This window comes from Gallinula chloropus (genome assembly GCF_964237585.1).
Source record: "Gallinula chloropus genome assembly, chromosome: 2".
Taxonomy (NCBI): Eukaryota; Metazoa; Chordata; class Aves; order Gruiformes; family Rallidae; genus Gallinula; species Gallinula chloropus.
The window spans coordinates 160,605,817-160,621,316 of record NC_140086.1 but is presented as its reverse complement, the minus strand read 5'-3'; the positions used below and the strand labels follow the sequence as shown (position 1 = coordinate 160,621,316).

Sequence of the window (15,500 nt, the reverse complement as noted above, 5' to 3'; positions counted from 1 at the left end):
CATAAGCTGCTGATTAGGCAATGAAACAGCTATTTTCCTTTGAACTGTGTAATTGGTTTTATAACCTGCTCCCCCATTAACAGAAGAAAGCTGCTCATCAAGGGGACAGTTCAGGAGATGCTGATACACCACCAGATTCTGAGCACTCAGAAGATCTGGGTTTTACTCTGTTCAAGCCTCTGACATCAGACAGCAATCAGGTTGGAAGGACTGGATCTGTTTGGTAAGAAGACCCTAATGTCAGTGTTTAAAATTGTGGTGAGTTTTCCAGAAGTATGGTTTTCCCAGACAGTTGTATCAAACTACAAGTGCCAACAGCTGTGGCAGCTTGTTTACAGTATATGGGAATCTCTAATCCCATTATCTCTTGGACTTTCATCCTGGAATGGAGAAAGATATACAGACTTGCAGACATTACTACATTTGGCATGACAGTAGTGCAGCTAATTCTCTTTCCCCAGCTCAGATAATGTTTATGTGGTTAGCTTAAGTGCTTATGATTCTTCTCTCTTATGAGAAACGGGGCTTCTAATGAGCAGACTTCTGAAAGCAGGGTGGCAAATTAATACATAATGCCATTTAAGGTAAGCACTAAATCACTGGTGCATTATTTAAATCAATAAATATGCTTTGAGGAGGGGGTCACTTGGAGAAATTTTGAAAACACACCACATCATTTGTTCTTAACAAACAGGGTTTTTAAAGCCTCACTGAGGACCGTGTAAATTACACTAGTATTAATACAGTAGTAAATCTTGGTTTGGTTTGCACTGGTGTGACTCTGGGGCACTCTGACTGTGTAAAGAGACCTTAGTTCCAGAGCAGGTTATATCCTTCTCTGTTAAAAAGTGCTGAGTTTGTTGCTAAAGAGTTCACTGTCTAATTGATAACGAGGATTTGAGACTGGTCTTCTGAAGGAGGTGGAAATTTTTCATTGAGTTACAAGTTACAACTGATTTCTTCTTCTGTGCAATGCTAACACATGTACCATGCTACTTTACACACTGAGTTTGGCTTTAAAATTGTGGGGTGGCAAATCCTGGGGGGCAAAACATATGAGGAGCAGCTGAGGGAGCTTGGGGTGTTCAGCCTGGAGAAGAGGAGGCTGAGGGGAGACCTTATCACCATCTACAATGACCTGACAGGAGGGTGTAGAGAGGTGGGTGATGGTCTCTTCAGGTGACAGGAGATGGGACAAGGGGAAATGGCCTCAAGCTGCACCAGGGCAGGGTCAGAGCAGATGTTAGGAAAAAGTTCTTCACTGAAAGAGTTGTGAGACTGTGGCACAGGCTGCCCAGGGAGAGGGTTGAGTCACCATCCCTGGATGTGTTTAACAGACGGGTAGATGAGGTGCTCAGGGATATGGTTTAGCAGAGGACAGGTATGGTTGGACTCAATGATCTTAAAAGTCTTTTCCAACCTTGTGACTCTGTGTAATTCTGTGATTGTCAGGTGTATTCCTGATTCTACAAAATCTAAGAAAAGATCTTCTCAGTGTTTTCAAGTCAGAGTTTAATCACCCTTAGTTGGAAAGTTTCCCCATCTCCATTGTTACACCTTCTGGCTGACTTTACTCTCCCACTTGTAACTCCACACAAGTTGTGCTCTCATGGAGCAAATCTATATTTCACCCACTTCTTTACTTGATGTGTCTGCTGATGGTAAGTAGGAAGGCAAGCAGGAAGAGGATGCTGGGTAATGGCTTTGGAGAAGCCACTAAGTGCAACGTGTAAATTATGGCTTGTGTATGTGACTAACCTAGCTCTGTCATGAAAAGAGCTGACGTGTCAGGTGGGCAATGAAGGAGTTTGAAAACTGCCAGAGCTGTTAATAACTTGGTCAGCAGGGCTCACTCATTCCATTAACTTTAATGTGCTGATGAACTCTCTATTCCTTTTTACTTTAGTGAATCATCTTTTCCTATCAGGAAAGATGAAATGAAAACCTGCTATAAATAGGAACTAAAGCCCCTTGGAGATGTTGAAGTGAAAATCTGCTTTTTTAGGCTGGGCCACTTCTGTCATTATCAACCTTAGCTTGATTCTAGGATTAACCACTCCTAGCCTAGAAGGCAACCCTGCCTGTTCCACAATACTGAAGTTTTCTCCTCTGTTAGCTGCAGCCTAAAGACAAGAAAACATGGGATAAGTCTGCTGGGACTTGGCTTTAGGCAGCTGAGCTGAAATTCAGAAAAACCAACATGCACTAGAATTTTATGTCCCAAGCACACACATCATTGAGCATAAAACTCCTTCAGACTGGAAATGGTGCTCTGGTGTTATCAGTCAACTCCTCCTCTTACAACATGAAGCCTGACAGATCTTCCTGAGGGTCTCCACAAAGTGGAATGAAGGATTCAGAAGATAATATAAAGTATATTTTTAAAAGGCATTTGGGAATGAATGTTGTACACCTTGCTGCAGAACAGGGACTCCTTTGGTTATAAAAGCTTTTGACATGCAGACACCACTTGAACAAGCAAGGTAACCTGCACTGACTGGTGTCTCACCCTGTTTGGTGAAGGTGTGAGGTGTGAGTGCTCAGTGCAGGGGTCCAAGGCAGTGCCTGCAAGCAGAGCAGCAGCAGCTGCTTGTGTGGCTGTGTGTTCACCTCAAGCCAAGCAGGGTTGAGAGCTCTTCTTCATCACAAGCCATTGTGTGGCTACTCAGTGACATGGAGCTCCACACTGCTGGTCTGGGGTACCAGCAAAGTATCCCCACAAGCACAGAGATCAAACACCAAGCTGCAGTGTTCATCCATGGGCAGCACGAGGTGTTTTGACAGCATGTTTTGGAGTCAGGGTGAGATACTGTGCATGCAGAGCCTGTGTGATACCCACTTAGGAGGCTCTGGGAGTCTTTGCCCTACAAGGCAGCAATAAACACAGACACTGGAAAATGTTCTTGGCGGAATTCCCTCTGTAGAGCTCAGTGCCTGACAGAGCTTTGTTCTTCTCAGCACAGTGTCCAAGATGGGCCACACTCTTGTGGAGTCAGCAGCTACTAAGCCTTTCTTTCTCCATAATAACATCCCACCTGGAAGGTATGTGTATGAGCTTCATCCTAAACGAGGGAGGTTTCCTGCCATGCTCCACAAGCCTTTTCCTTGTTTGCCTTGTTTCTGTAACAAACAGCTGCTTTCACCACCCTTACTACCTGATAACTGCCAAGGAGCTCTGACACAGGCTCTAGTGTCTTCTTGCTATCTTAATCTTTTTAATTGATTGCTAGTTTTATGCCACATAAATCCTGTTTTTCACTTTTTGCTCCCAGTCTCCCAGCTTTCACCTCTTTTTTTGCTCTAAAGGAGCTATTCCTGGATACCCCTGTGCAGAGAGAGAAGGGCCAATGGCGTCCTGGCTTGTATCAGAAATAGTGTGGCCAGTAGGTCTGGGGAGGTGATTGTGCCACTGGACTGGGCATTGGTGAGGCTGCACCTCGAGTGCTGGGTCCAGTTCTGGGCTCCTCACCATAGGAAGGACATTGAGGTCCTGGAGTGAGTCCAGAGAAGGGCATCCAGGCTGGGGAAGGGGCTGGAGGGCAAATCCTCTGAGGAGCAGCTGAGGGAGCTGGGGGTGTTGAGCCTGGAGAAGAGGAGGCTGAGGGGAGACCTTATCTCTGCCTACACTGACCTGCCAGGAGGGTGCAGAGAGGTGGGTGATGGTCTCTTCAGCCAAGTGACAGATGATGGGACAAGGGGAAATGGGCTCAAGCTGCACCAGGGCAGGGTCAGAGTAGATGTTAGGAAAAAGTTCTTCCCTGAAAGAGTTGTCAGGGCTGGAACAGGCTGCCCAGGGAGGGGGTTGAGTCACCTTCCCTGGATGTGTTTAACAGACGGGTAGATGAGGTGCTCAGAGTAGCACAGGACAGGAACGGTTGTACATGATGATCTTAAAGGTCTTTTCCAACCTGATGATTCTGTGATTCTACCTCTGATTCTGTGAGAGGTCAGAGAAGTAATGAAGTACACAGTGATTGGATACATGGGAAAGCTGTCCCTTCCTTTCATCACGCATTAGGCACAAGAACAGCCATTGTAGTGGTGCCTTTCAGAGAGAGAACACCAATACCCTGCCATTTACCAGCTTAGCAGCGCTCTGAAGAACCCTCTTTTACATGTGAAGTAGCAATGGTGATAGTGAATTGATCAGGGTGGAAGTTTTTTTTCAGGGGTGATGGGAAGGGAGAGCATCCTTGCAAAGGAAAAGAACTTTCTAATGAAACTCCCAGTGTTTTTATTTCCAAATATTTCTGTTCCCCAAGGGTTTTTTTTCTGTATAAAGATGGATGCTGGGGGGAGGTAGTGAGCCCAGCTGCATTCCAGCTTAGACTTCAGACAAGTGTATTTTGATATGTTTTTCAAATCTGGTCTTTGTTTCATTTCTTTTCCCTTATAAAAGGGAAACAGACTCTCTCTGCTTCTTCTTTTAGGCTTGTTGGCACTGACAGCCCGGATTCGAAAGAGCTGCGGACACAGATCGCAGAGCACAAGGCTCTCTGCCAGGCTGCTGAACTGGAAAGAGACAGGCTTCTGGAACTGGTCACTGTGCTGCAAGAAAGGTAGTGGCTGATTCTGCCCCTAGCCTTTGTGGGATGCTGTGATTAAGGACCACTTGAGACCTGTGAGAGTCTACAGCGAGCAGTACAACATGCCATACGCTGCCAGTGGGATCCTTGCCTTAAATAGGGGCTTTTAAATTTTCTTCTGCTCCATTTCCCTGCCTAGTTGGTGATTCATTTTTATTATTTTTATTATTATTCTTTTAGAACAAAGGGTGGAAAAAATGGAGTCATCTTCAAGCTTGCTGCACCTAGGTAAAACTAGAATTAATGTATTTATATGTGCATGGTGTTATTGAGGCAGCATTATTCATCAGTAGTAAATACTGTAATTAGAGTTATGATCTGATTTCTGTTCCAAAAGCTTTTCACATCCTTTTAAGTTTTGCTGTATCCTCTTCAAAATGAATTTCTTCTGCTTTAACTGAAGCATAGCAGGGATTTTTCTTTTCTATTACTCAATTCTATTTAAGATGGTGTTAAAAACTGGCTGTTTTAGGAGGGCAGGGAAAGCAAAGTCTATTCTGTTGGCACACCTTTCAGCTACTGGGTTTTTTTCCCCAATTAATCACAGAATTGTAGGGGTTGGAAGGGACGTCAAGAGATCATCAGGTCCAACCCCCCTGCCAAAGCAGGGTCCCTGGGACAGGTCACACAGGTTGGCATCCAGAGAAGGAGACTCCACACCCTCCTGGGCAGCCTGTCCCAGGGCTCCCTCACCCTCAATGGGTAAAACTTCTTCCACATATTGGTGCAGAACTTCTTGTGCTCAAACTTGAGGCCATTGCCCCTTGTCCTGTCCCCACAGACATTGAAAAGAGGCTGCCCATGTCCCCCTGTGTCCCACCCTTCAGCTGTTGATAACCATTGATCAGATCCCCTCTTAGTCTTCTTTTCTCCAGGCTGAACAGCCCCAGCTCACTCAGCCTTTCCTCGTAGGGGAGATGCTCCAGTTCTCAAATCCATGTTCTGGCTTGTAGGAAGATAGATTTTTGTCTGATTGCTTTTGAACACACCAGACAGTGTTTGCTTGCTTGCTTTTATTTCACAATATCTATCATTTCTCACATCTAATTGTCCCATACAATTCTGTAATGTGGCAAAGGTGCCTTTAAGAGCTAAATTCTGCAAATAACACGCTGGCAGAATCTTACTCTTATTTCTAAGCCCTGTGCCTTTAACAGAGCTCTGCAATTAGATAAGGATGGAGGTGTGATAGCTGAAATGGGGCCATCACCAATATGAGATAGGGAAAGAACACGGAGTCGACGAAATGCCCGCTCGCCTGTAAAATGTGGAGTGATGATTCAGCAGCTCCACAGTTATCACACATTTATCAAGAGCTCCTGTGGGTGAAGTAAATTCTCTCAGATTATTTGCAATAACTCTTGGAAGACCTCAGGATAATACGGCATCCAGCTGTATTTCAACATGAATATATGTTAAAATCAGGCATTCTTTCCCTTCCCTTGCTGGAGTGTGGGTGAGCAAAGCTCGAGTAACACAGGTAATACATAAATGCAGAGCACTGGGAATGGTTATACAAGTGGGATAATGGAGCTAAATCCAGCTGGAGACTCGTCACAAGTGGTGCTCCCCAGGGCTCAGCCCTGGGTCTGTGATGTTCAACATCTTTACCAATGACCTGGATGAAGGGATTGAATGTTCCCCCAGGAAGTTTATGGACAACACTAAGTTGGGAGGAAGTGTGGATCTGCCTGATGGTAGGGAGGCTCTTCAGAGGGATCTAACAGACTGAATCCATGGGCTGAGACAAACAGGATGTGGTTCAACAAGGCCAAGGGCAGAGACCTGTGCTTGGGATATAACAACCCTGTGCAGTGCTACAGGCTGGGGACAGAGTGGGTGGAGAGCTGCTGGGGAGAAGGACCTGAGAGTGTTGAGTAACTGCAGGCTGAACTTGAGCCAGCAGTGTGCCCAGGTGACCAAGAAGGCCAATGGCATCCTGGCTTGTATCACAGACAGTATGGCCAGCAGGGCCAGGGCAGAGATTGTGCCGTTGGACTGGGCATTGGTGAGGCTGCACCTCGAGTGCTGGGTCCAGTTCTGGGCTTCTCACCATCAGAAGGACATTGCGGTCCTGGAGTGAGTCCAGAGAAGGACAACCAGGCTGGGGAAGGGGCTGGAGGGCAAATCCTCTGAGGAGCAGCTGAGGGAGCTGGGGGTGTTCAGTCTGGAGAAGAGGAGGCTGAGGGGAGACCTTATCACCACCTCCACTGACCTGCCAGGAGGGTGCAGAGAGGTGGGTGATGGTCTCTTCAGCCAGGAGACAGGAAATACGACAAGGGGAAATGGGCTCAAGCTGCACCAGGGCAGGGTCAGATCAGATGTGAGGGAAAAATTCTTCCCTGAAAGAGCTGTCAGGGCCTGGAACAGGCTGCTCAGGGAGAGGATTGAGTCACCATCCCTGGATGTGTTTAACAGACGGGTAGATGAGGTGCTCAGGGGTATGGTTAAGCAGAGGACAGGTATGGTTGGGCTCAATGAACTTAAAGGTCTTTTCCAACCTATCGAGTCTGTGATTCTATGGGATTTTTCTACAGCTCCTCCCAGAATTTATGGCTGTGTTTCACAGTCACTTAGTGCAGAAAATATACTCTTAGAAGCTACTCCATTGCCAGCAGTTTGTAGGGTTAGTCCCTGCTGGAGGAAGGAGAAGAGCTAAAGGAACATTTTATTTTGAACTTATTCATATTGGCAGAAGTTTTAATACAAACCCACTGGTCTGGTCATTTTTCCTCTGCTGTTTGTCTAACAGGAATGCTCAGGGAACACCTGCTCCAATGAAAGTTAAGTGAATCCAAAACCACTGAGAGAAATATAATTTTCCCCTAGCATGTCACCAGCCTGGTAATTCACTGCCACAGGAGGTCAGAGTCTTGCCTGTAGCTACATTTTTAAGACAGTGATATAATTTTATTATAGTTGTAATATATTTTTTTTTTAGTTATACCAGCTAGGAGGGAAATAAGACTAATCAAGTCTCTTGATTCAAGGATTAATCAGCTATTACCCGTGGGGTCAAAGAAGAAAAGGCTTTATGCTCTGTGCTGTACACTGCTGTGAGTCGATTCTGTTTCTTCTTCAGCTTGAAACCCCTTTAAATCATCTGCTCACAGGTGCTGCCCCACACGAGGTGCCCCACTGACTGCATCTGTGGATGCACATCAAATTTTGGGACATCATTTTCCCTAAAATGTTATGCAGGGTGAATGTAGAGGCTCTTTGCTCTTCCCTTCTGTACTGCTGAGTGAACCATCACTTCCTTTTCTGTCTCATTTCCAAGTTTATTAAAAGCAACATTAAGTTTCTTTTCTTCCTTGCACATAACTGATGCAAACCAGATAAATGCTACGTAGTGTTTTTATAAACTATTCTCCTTCCAAATTTTCCCAGTGTGTTTTTAAAAAATGCATTTTATTACTCTGGTAATAAAAGATCTCTCCTTAGCACTCTGCAGCTTGCCTACCCACCTGGGTGGGATATTCACCCAAGTAGCCAGTGTTAAGGGATCTAGGCAACATCCATTAATGAACCCAATGTTTCCAACAGTACTCAAGAGCTAATCCTGTTTTGCAAATTTGGAGGATGTTGTCTAGAACAGTTGCACTGGGATTTCTGCCTTTGGATGCAGGGAAAATTCTCCTTTTCCTTCTGTTGGGAGCTCTGCAGCATGAAGCAGGATGCAGTATCAAGCCTGACTTAATTCTCATAGAATCACAGAATCACAAGGTTGGAAAAGACCTTTAAGATCATCAAGTCCAACCATTCCCATCCCATGCTAAACCATATCCCTGAGCACCTCATCTACCCGTCTGTTAAACTCATCCAGGGATGGTGACTCAACCCCCTCCCAGGGCAGCCTGTTCCAGCCCTGACAACTCTTTCAGGGAAGAACTTTTCCTTCACATCTACTCTGACCCTGCCCTGGTGCAGCTTGAGCCCATTTCCCCTTGTCCCATCTCCTGTCCCCTGGCTGAAGAGACCATCACCCACCTCTCTGCACCCTCCTGTCAGGTCAGTGTAGGTGGTGATAAGGTCTCCCCTCAGCCTCCTCTTCTCCAGGCTGAACACCCCCAGCTCCCTCAGCCACTCCTCAGAGGATTTGCCCTCCAGCCCCTTCCTCAGCCTGGTTGCCCTTCTCTGGACTCACTCCAGCACCTCAATGTCCTTCTTATGGTGAGGAGCCCAGAACTGGACCCAGCACTCGAGGTGCAGCCTCACCAGTGCCCAGTCCAGGGGCACAATCATCTCCCCAGACCTACTGGCCATGACACAGATCATCTGAACTACCTTTTTTTTTGCCTCTCAGAGTGGAGGAAGGCAGCAATAAAGTCCTGGAAGCTGAGAAGAGGCTTCAGGAAGAGCAGCAGCGTTGTGTCATTTTGGAACAGCAGCTGGAAAAACTACAAATGGATTCAGGGAAGAACAGAAGTGCAGAGAAACCTCCACTTCAGAGTAAAACAGGTGAGGTTGAGCACTTCTTTACAACCATGTCCCCTTTCCCACCCCTCTGTTTAATAGACAGCAGCAACATTTGGACTCCTGTCTATCAACCCTGCACAAGTGCTTGACCATCAGTGATCGGGATGTACTCAGACCAATGATCTGATAGAGAAGGTGAAAATCCAACCCCACTTAATTCATGAGGATTTTGCCCCAGATTTAAGTGGGACCAGGACTTTTGGTGTGTGTTGTTTCTATGGGATGAGAGCCTACCAAAATAAATTGATGCTGCTTTGCTGTGTTCCCTTTGCACTTCTCCCCCAGAGATTCAGCTGAAGGTTAAGAGCAGAATTAAAGGACGCATCCCAATTTAAAGCCTGTCACTATCTATGAAAAACTATTGCTGGTGATGAAGTAATTAGATCTGGTGTAATTTATTATCCCATGAACATGATAATCTCCTGCTATAAATATGAAAGCCTCGCTCGTGTAGTTAAAGGAGAAGAATTCATGGTGGATGTTAAATTTTTATTTCCCTGATCAGATCCTTTTATTGCTTAAAGACTCTGATTTGGTAAAGTGTCTAAACCAATAAAATGGCACATATTCTTAAGGAAACTTTTCCAGTGATTTCCCTTTTAATATGTATTTTCATAAAGTAAAAAGACTTTAAATGCCAAGGATACAAACGCTAGGAGTAGGAATTTCAATTTGGCAAAGACTAGGGTGCTGTCAGGCTGAGTAACAGTGATTAAAGAGACCACAAGCCTTATCAGAGACCTTGTAGGAGCTCTTGGCCTGCCCCACGCTGATACTCACAATCTTGGGTTGTAGGGGACTCCCCTGCAGCTCAGCAGATACGTGGTGTGGCTTTCCATCATGACTCCATCCAGCACTATGGTGTGTACTGATGCCACCTCATCACCTTAGAGCTGTGCTCAACAACATCACCCACATAAGCAGCCACCTCCTCTCCCACCCACACTGGTGTCTCATTTCTCCTCGAGTTCAGGCTGGGGAAGAAATGCTACTGTGACTGCATTGCACTTCTTTGCACATCCCATCACAGTGCTCTTGGGTTTAGCATGCTTGGGGATAAGTTCTCTGTGGAGCAAGACCATGATGCAAGAAGTCGCATGGTGGTGTTCACTATGATGAGAGAGACCTGAACAGACTGGACAGATGGGCTGAGACCAATGGGATGAAGTTTAACATGGCCAAGTGTAGAATCCTGCATATTAGGACATAACAACCCCATGCAGCGCTACAGGCTTGTGGGAGACTGACTGGAGAGCTGTCAGGCAGAGAAGGACCTGAGGGTGTTGGTTGACAGCAGGTTGAATATGAGCCAGCAGTGTGACCTGGTAGCCAGGAAGGCCAATGGCATCCTGGCTTGTGTCAGAAATAGTGTGGCCAGTAGCTCTGGGCAGGGATTTTGCCCCTGGATTTGGGATTGGTGAGGCTGCTTCTCAAGAGCTGTGTCCAATTCTGGGCTCCTCACCATAAGAAGGACATTGAGGTCCTGGAGTGAGTCCAGAGAAGGGCAACCAGGCTGGGGAAGGGGCTGGAGGGCAACTACTCTGAGAAGCAGCTGAGGGAGCTGGAGGTGTTCAGCCTGGAGAAGAGGAGGCTGAGGGGAGACCTTCTCAGCACCTCCACTGACCTGTCAGGAGGGTGCAGAGAGGTGGGCGATGGTGTCAGCCAGGGAACACGAGGTGGGACAAGGGGAAATGGGCTCAAGCTGCACCAGGGCAGGGTCAGAGCAGATGTGAGGGAAAAGTTCTTCCCTGAAAGAGTTGTCAGGGCTGGAACAGGCTGCCCAGGGAGGGGGTTGAATCACCATCCCTGGATGTGTTTTACAAAAGGGTGGATGAGGTGCTCAGGGATATGGTTTAGCACAGGACAGGAACGGTTTGACTCAATGATCTTAAAGGTCTTTTCCAACCTTGTGATTCTGTGATTTTATGATGATCTTGGAGAGAAGGGTCTCCAGTGTAACACTGACACGTGTTCAGAATCTCAGAGGATGAGCTAACCAATCACCCTTCCAATATATAGGGAGGATCAAGTACCAGGAACCGGGATTCAGAGGAGACTTTATCCCCAACAGGCACTTAGTAATTGCTTCAAACCTACTACTGTCTGTAAAACATGGATCTGTTCCTTAGAGCAGGACTGTTAGGTTAGAAAGGGCTCCAGCTAACTTTGTCAGGTGTTTTTGTGCAAGCACTGATTTTTAGAGCTGTTTTCAGCCTCACAGAATGACAGGATTGTAGGGGTTGGAAGGGACCTCAAAAGATCATCGAATCCAACCCTCATTTTACCTGTACTGACTGAGAGCCTGTAGAAGTAGTGTAGAAAAACTTAGGTCCCTGTAGAAACCTACTGCTTATAAACAAAGTGCTTCAGCCTTTGGCCTTTAGGATATAGGACATTCAGCTTGATAAGAGAGCAGTGCTGGGCCTCACAGAAGTGGTATCGTGGGATGTCCTTTGTGATTCCCAGTGGAGTTTGGAGGTGAGAGGCTTTGGAGCCTGCAGATGCCCAGAGGAAAAAATCAGGGGGTGTGTAGGGACAGGTAGAAGCCAGATGAGAGTTGTGGGAATATAGCTCTTTGCTGACTCCATGCCTTAAATAGTGTGGGAGCATTTCAGGGCTGTCTTCTAGAGGAGAATTTAACTGAATTTTGGAGCCCTTGGACTTTCATACAACCTGATAATATGTTGGAATGTTGTTCTGTTATCACACCTGTCTCCACTTAGACTTCCCTTGCATCCTCAGAGAGATACAGCAATAAACTCTCCAGGTCCTGAGCCATTTCCATCAACTGTAGCTGGCATTTCATCTCCAGAAGCAGCAGGCTGTCCTTACCAGCATGACAGGTTCCCTTCTTAGTAGAGAGTTCATTAGTCTTGTCTGCTTAAGGACTAAAAGGAAATGTAGAACAGGATTGGCAGTAAGACTAATAAGAAGAAATCCTCTCTAAGTCCATGAGATGAGTAGGTAACAATCTGTTTCACCACCCTTCTCTGAACAGAGCTCAGCTCCTTGTGATGTGCCAAAACTCTGGAGTTTGTACAAGAAATGAGTCTCCAAGTCTGTAATGTACCTCTTGAGCAGAGCACGTAGGTTATCTAAATGCTTTCATGCTGGATAGTGGAAGAAATAAGAAGGAATGAAAAGCTAGAATATAAAACAGAGACTAGAGAACCTGCTAATTAACATAATATTTCCTTTTCTTTCTGAAAGTACAAAAGTGGAGAGAGCAGATCTAATTGCTAATCAAATGTTTCTAGTCTCTTCAGTTCAAGGGAAGTAGATAACGATGGTGAGCAGCTCGAAACAAACCCAGTTGTGTTTGAAATGTATTCATGCTTTCCTTTTCTTTTTGTCTGTCTTAACCAAATTTCTAATTAGCAAAGAACAACCCCAGAGGGGAACAGGTAGCAGCAGGTTTTCTTCAGTCCTGTAAAACACAGCCACAAGAGCAAAAACATTTCTTGGTTCTGCCTCACCTTGAGAACTGCAGTTTTGGGTGCCACAGTACAAAAGGGACACAAAACTATTGGAGAGTGTCCAGAGGGAGGGCACTGAGGATGGGGAAAGGTCTGGAGGGGAAGTCTTATGAAGACAGGTTGAAGTCCCTGGGTTTGTTCAGCCTGGAGAAGAGGAGGCTGAGAGAAGACCTCATGGCAGTCTGTGGCTTCCTGACGAGGGGGGAGTGAAGGGGCAGGTGCTGAATTCTCTCCTCTCTTTGGGTACCAGGGATAGAACATGAGGGAATGGCATGAAGCTGTGGCAGGGGAGGTTTAGGTTGGATGTTAGGAAGAGGTTCTGTACTGACAGGGGGTGGTCACAGCCCCGAGCTGGGTTGAACTCAAGAAGCATCTGGATGATGCCCTCAGTGCCCTGCTCTGACTTGGCTGGGCCTGTGTGGAGCCAGGAGTTGGAATCGATGGTCCTTATGGCTCCCTTCAAACTCAGGAGGTTCTAGGATTCTGTGTTGGCTGGCTCTGGGTCACTAGTACTTTCTGTTGATTATTGTAGGGAAGGCCATTTATCTTTACTCAACTTATTCAGCTGTTTATCTACAGCAAAGGCCACCCTGCGGTTCCCTTGGTGTTGGGAAAAGTTCAGCATCCTCTTAAATAGCTGTTGCCTCTTCCAGTATTCCTTTCTGAGATTCCTGAGCATATCACCCTTGCCTGTCTCCTCTGAGCCTTCTTCTATTGTAGGGATTCAGTCACAGCTTTTTTGCTTCTCCAATCCTAGCAGTAGATTTGACTCACATGATTATACTGTCTCTATAACCCTGACAAAAGTTCTTGTGTCCCTTTGAAATGACTCAGGAGCAGTGCTGCATCTTTTGGGTAGGCCTTTCCTGATGTGGAATCACAGAACTGTAGGGGTTGGAAGGGACCTCCAGAGATCATCAGCTCCAACACCCTGCCAAAGCAGGGTCCCCTACAATTCTGTGATTCCTGCATTTCACCCTGAAATACAAACTCACCCTGTTTTCACTTTCCTGAAAGTGTCACCAAATTCTGTCTGCCCAGTATATTTGCAGTATCCTCATGTATGTACACAGAACTTCACAGTTCCCTTAGTATGTACTCACTGTTCCCTGAGATCTGCTCAGCATCCTCCCAAGTGAAAGCAGTTGCTTGTACTAAACTCCCTGCTGTGATTAACTCTGCAGCCCAGCCTGCAAGTCACTCGAGTCTCACCCTGAATGTGGATGACAAGGAGCTCCTTGCAGCCCAGCGTTCCCAGATGCCTCTGGAAGTGCAGATAGAGGATCTGAGCTGGAGGTACTCTTCCCTTCCTTCCCTGTGTTACTAGCAATAGCTACAATTCGTTGCTGTCCTCTTAGCAGTGATAGAACCTGCACCCCCTCCTCTGGGGAGCCAACTGTGTTGTTGCTACACACATTTCTTGATAACTGAAGGGGCTACAGGAAAGCTGGGGAGGGATTTTTTAGAAGGGCATGGAGTGATAGGACAAGGGGGAATGGTTTTAAATTGGAAGGGGGTAGATTTAGATTGGATATTAGGAAGAAATTCTCCACTACAAGGGTGGTGAGGCACTGGCACAGGGTGCCCGGGGACGTGGTGGGTGCCCCTTCCCTGGAGGTGTTCAAGGCCAGGTTGGATGGGGCCTCGAGCAGCCAGGGCTGGTGAGAGGTGTCTCTGCCCATGGCAGGGGGTTGGGACTTGATGATTTTTGAGGTCCCTTCCAGCACAAACCATTCTCTGATTCTGTGATTCTAATTAGACAGATCCCAGAACTGTTAAGGTGATGGAAATGATAAGGAACACAGAACACTGGCAAGGAAGACACCTTATTTTTTCTTTTTCTTTCCTTACACGTTGACTGCAAGTTTATCAATGAAAACAGAATTATAACCTTTAACAAAGCAGATCTGAGCAGTTTCTTGGTCCTCTAATACTCTTTTCTATCTCAAAGAGAGGAGCAAGAAGCGTTAGGTCTGCTTTTTCTCACGCCTGTCATAAAATTGCCAGAGAACATGTGTCTCAGTGTTTTCTTCCAGGAAACTGAAGCTGGTTTACTTTGTTTTGAAGCTCCACAGCTCAGGTGAAAGTTTTCCTTTTGTTTCCCTGCAGCCTTATGGTCCAGCAGGAAGAGAACAAAGCTCTGAAGGCCGCTTTGGAGGCTACTGTGAGAAAGCAAGCAGAAGACTTTCAACTCTATCAAGACACAATGAACCAAGTGAAGGAGATCTTTTCACAGACCATTCAGCAGCAGAAACAGGAGAAGGGTTAAGTGAGATGTTCAGAGTCAGTCCTTTGGTCTGCAGAGCAGGGAGAGAGCCCAGAGCCCAGGCAGCGTGCCCATGAATTGAATTGCAGTGGCAGTGTCATTTTTCAGCCTTGGATCACCTCGTTTCCTTCACATTTGTGGAATGGGATGAGAAATGGAGATGAAACACAAAAAGTGTGGAGGTTTTGCATGCCAGCAACTTCTGTCTCTAGGGGTTAGAAGCTCTCAGACTGCACATGCTGCTCTAAGCTGGTGCAGTTTAGGAAGCTGCAATTCTGCAGTGGGATTTTGGGCAAAACCTCCCTAGTTTCATTTCAGTTTTCCATGAGAGGGCTTGATATCCAATACACTGCTGCCTTTATCAGCTCATAAACTGTATCAGCTATACAGAAGTTGTGCCAGCCCCTTTCCAAAGTCATGCCAGGGACAAAACAGGTTCTGTTTTTAAAGCACACTGATACCTGTCTGTCTCTGTAGTACTTAAGTGCTGAGGGAATAGGTTAGCCTGGCCTGGGAGTATCTGCAAATGAATTTGGGGGGGCTACAGTCACCGTTCCAACCCGTGCCTGTGGGGAAACAAAGGGGTGATGGAGTTTTCCAGAACTCAGTGGAGTCCTCACTGTGCAGATTAACCCCTGCGATGGGCCAGACCTATGTTAAATTCGGCTCATTCTGATGAAACTTGTGATCCAG

The 15,500-nt window shown here is 46.3% G+C and overlaps 1 protein-coding gene across 1 annotated transcript in view; it reads left to right on the top strand.

Annotated features, from left to right (window-relative positions):
- CCDC13 (coiled-coil domain containing 13) overlaps window positions 1-15,001 on the top strand; it is a gene marked incomplete at its 5' end in the record, with an annotated part of 40,838 nt that extends 25,837 nt beyond the window's left edge. Inside the window, 6 exons of the mRNA XM_084260311.1 lie at window positions 84-223; window positions 2,959-3,042; window positions 4,431-4,559; window positions 8,893-9,047; window positions 13,726-13,837; window positions 14,651-15,001. Of these exons, the coding sequence (XP_084116437.1) occupies window positions 84-223; window positions 2,959-3,042; window positions 4,431-4,559; window positions 8,893-9,047; window positions 13,726-13,837; window positions 14,651-14,810 (780 nt within the window). The 3' untranslated portion in view covers window positions 14,811-15,001. The remainder of the gene's footprint in view (window positions 1-83; window positions 224-2,958; window positions 3,043-4,430; window positions 4,560-8,892; window positions 9,048-13,725; window positions 13,838-14,650) is intronic.
- Window positions 15,002-15,500: the final 499 nt, after the last annotated feature.